Genomic DNA, 3,393 nt, shown 5'->3' with positions numbered 1-3,393 from the left:
TCCCTACACTCACCTAAAAAAAAAGTAGCACGCCTGTGATATTTTATCCAATAGTGTTTCTTGCATTACTTTAACTTGAACAGATACGTTTCTACCTATCACTTTGTTCTAATATCCCTACATTTTCCCCATCTATCACTTTCTCCAGTTATTATTATTATTATAGCATTTTTTTTCCTGTTCCTTGAACATGCTAAGATCGTCTTCACTTGCTCTTCCTACTGCCTGATATGTTCTTTCCCCAAATTTTCACACACCTGCCTATTTCTCCCTATTCAGACCCAGTTCATACATCGAAGTAACTACTACCCAATTGAAGTAACCCCCCTCAGGTAATTACTCTGTCTCATAAGATTATTATAAAATGATTATCTTAGAGATGTGTTTATTCCTTTTTATGTTATGTCTCTTCCAGTAGACTGCAAGCTCCATTTGAAGAGTCTTTCTCTGTCCATGTCACCACTGCAACCCAGATCTAGCTGAGTAGCTGACACATTGAAGGTGTCACATTCTCTGAGAGGTGACATCTTTTCCATACGTGTTCCAGGAAAACAGAGAGAGAGAAGGAACCAGAGTGGTAGAGGAGGGTGAAAGCATTACCTACATTACTGGCTGTAAGCTAGGATGAGAACCAAATGGGTCAACTAACTGGAGAATTAGCTGACTCTCCTTCTGTATCTCAGGCAATACCAGACTGGCCTGATGCAAAAAAATATACCCCTGGAAAATCAGATCAGATTCCTAGCTTACAATGTAAAAGGAAGGAGCTCATCAGGTAAGGCCACTGTCTTCCCAGAAGATCAGTATGTACAGAGGCAGAGAGAAGCCAATAGGTACATGAAGTGATCTCCTTTCATTTGGAAGGAAATATGCAGAGTGAGAGACTTGTTACTCCCTAAATACTAATCAACAAATAGTCTTGGAATGAATTCATTTTCTTTAGTTATCATTATAGATGGCAAAAAGGAGACACTGTGAGGTTAAAAGGGATTTTCCTCAGCTTATTTAAGGCAGGTGTCCTGTTTTCTAGTCTAATATTTTCATACAACATCATAAAAAAGTATTTCTGGGTTTGGAGCTATTTGGTGACTTGTGAAGGCTACAGGAACTAATGATGAAGGGTGAATGAAAGACAAATATGCCCCAGAATTTCAACAGAGAAAATGAGACCAGTGTTTATATTCTGGGTGCCCATCAGTCTGGGCCCTAAGAGCTGGTTTCCTCTGCTCATCCGCTGTTCTTTTTCAGCGAGTCTCCACTACTAAAAGGAGACAAACCATCGGCGGAAACTAATCTATCCTCATTCAATTAAACTGCGAAGCAATTACTCTTTTTTTCCCCTAAGAAAGTGCAATTAGTCCCCTTTGAAAATTTATTCCAGCTCCAGGAGAAAAGCAGAACCTCTGAAAACGTATGTTGAAAGCAAAAATGTTTTCAAGCAATTCTCCTCACGCTTTCTTATCCATCTGCAGCTTTAGTTTCCCTCTTTTGGCCCAACTGCCATTTGTTTGGTCTTTGGTGCCTCCCTAAGATAATTTCCTGCATGTGGCCTTTTCCAGTAGGAAATTTTTCTCATAGTTCAGAGGCACCCAGGTTAAGATCTAAGAATACATAGAGGCAGCGTGGTGACCTAGAAGGCACTCTGGACTTGGAGGACAGAGCTCTGATTTATGGTTCTTTGCTTTCTGACTCTGGGCAACGGTTTCAGTTTCCTTATTTATTTATTTTTTTTTGCGGTACGCGGGCCTCTCACTGTTGTGGCCTCTCCCGTTGTGGAGCACAGGCTCCGGACGTGCAGGCTCAGCGGCCATGGCTCACGGGCCCAGGCGCTCCGCGGCATGTGGGATCTTCGCGGACCGGGGCACAAACCCGTGTCCCCTGCATCGGCAGGCGGACTCTCAACCACTGCGCCACCAGGGAAGCCCGGTTTCCTTATTTTTAATGTGAGGTATTTGGATTCACATGGGTGTTTTCATAAAACACTTAAAAAAATTTTCCCCTCAAACTCTCAGATGAAAACCCACAACAATTTACAGCTGCTCTGTTAAAGTAGAAAGGGGCAGTAGTGGCGGGGAAGAGGAAAAGCCAAGGGTCGTCCCTCTTACTACCCTCACAGTCCCTCTCAGGCCCTTAGGTATATATGTGACAATCTCTGAGGTTCTCTTCATGTCTAGTAACTGATTCTTCCTGGTTCAGGAGTATTATATAAACAGGTCACCCAAGATGGATGTTCTCTTGCTCTCTGTACATCCCCTGCTCAGCCAGTGCCTGCTTCACCTACACCCCACTCACATGACTGACCTACCTACATACTTGCCCCTGCCCCAGCTGGTGATTGTCCTAACCTTCAGATCAGAACATCTCCACCTGATAGCTTATCAAAGTGGTGGTGAGGGGCGTGCCCCTTTGCTAGTTTCCCGGGTAACGGATGAGTCCACCTGACATCAATTCCCCTATAACTGGTAACCTCCCCTCCTCCCAGGAGTGAAGACTGTGGCCACATCCTGCCTGCGTCTGCTGCACACAGTGGGGTGTCGCTCCAGGACCTTGCTTCAGACAGGTAAGCTCCCCCTTCCATTAAACCATGATGTCTCTGTTGCTGACCCTGGGCTCTTTCCTGCGTCTTGAAGCTGGGCAAGTACAGGCCTTGTAGGCCTGCGGGGTGCAGCCCAGCAATTGGCGGAGCAGGCCAGGAGACCGAGGAGACTCCCGTAAGCGCCGAGATATAAGGACCGGGATGGGCAGGGATGGAAAGTTGTGGGGCCTGAAAGTTCCAGGTGGTAACCCCAGGAGGGCCGTCCATGAATGTCCTGAAAGTTCCAGGGGTGATCCCCCAAATTGCGGAGGAAACCCTGGGTGGCTCTCCACTAATGGGGGCCCTGTGGTGGCTGTCCGTGATGGACAGGGTCCGCCAAGGGAGTAGGCAGAACTCACAGACGCCCCTATGGCTGTTGGGGAGATGTTGGCCGTCTTTCCAGTAGGGGACGAAAGAAGTGGCCGCAGCTGTGGGCTGGCTGTTGCTTTTTGCATTAAGAAAGGCCACAGAGGCAGAGCTGACAGCAAGGCGAAGGTTTGCTTGAATGCTGCTTCTGGCTCCTCTGACAGTGAGGCATGTGACTGTGAGTGAATTATTTGTATTATTGTCTATTACTGTTAGTTGTTGAAACTGAATTGGTTATTTAGAAACTGAAAAAAAAAAAATCCCTGAAAATGTCCAAGATGGGGCACTTTTGACATTACAAAATTGGTTTTTTTTTGCATATGCCCTTAGAGGAAGTTAGCTTTCTAGAAGGAATTGGTATTTCTCTTCTTCTTGTGACTTTGAGATGTAAATGATCGTGTGGGCTCTGTCCCAAATGAATTTCAGGTTCATGTGATCTGGGACATAGCAGT

General features: G+C 45.7%; 1 protein-coding gene across 1 annotated transcript in view; it reads left to right on the top strand.

Moving 5' to 3' along the window:
* Window positions 1-2,923, top strand: part of LOC103074383 (DNA topoisomerase 2-beta-like) — a gene marked incomplete at its 5' end in the record, with an annotated part of 35,082 nt that extends 32,159 nt beyond the window's left edge. The window contains one exon of the mRNA XM_007469264.1: window positions 2,654-2,923. Within this exon, the coding sequence (XP_007469326.1) occupies window positions 2,654-2,923 (270 nt within the window). The remainder of the gene's footprint in view (window positions 1-2,653) is intronic.
* Window positions 2,924-3,393: the final 470 nt, after the last annotated feature.

This window comes from Lipotes vexillifer, unplaced genomic scaffold, assembly GCF_000442215.2.
Source record: "Lipotes vexillifer unplaced genomic scaffold, Lipotes_vexillifer_v1.1 scaffold289, whole genome shotgun sequence".
Classification (NCBI taxonomy): domain Eukaryota; kingdom Metazoa; phylum Chordata; class Mammalia; order Artiodactyla; family Lipotidae; genus Lipotes; species Lipotes vexillifer.
Note: the sequence above shows the minus strand (reverse complement) of the source record. Positions and strands in the feature narration are given on the sequence as shown.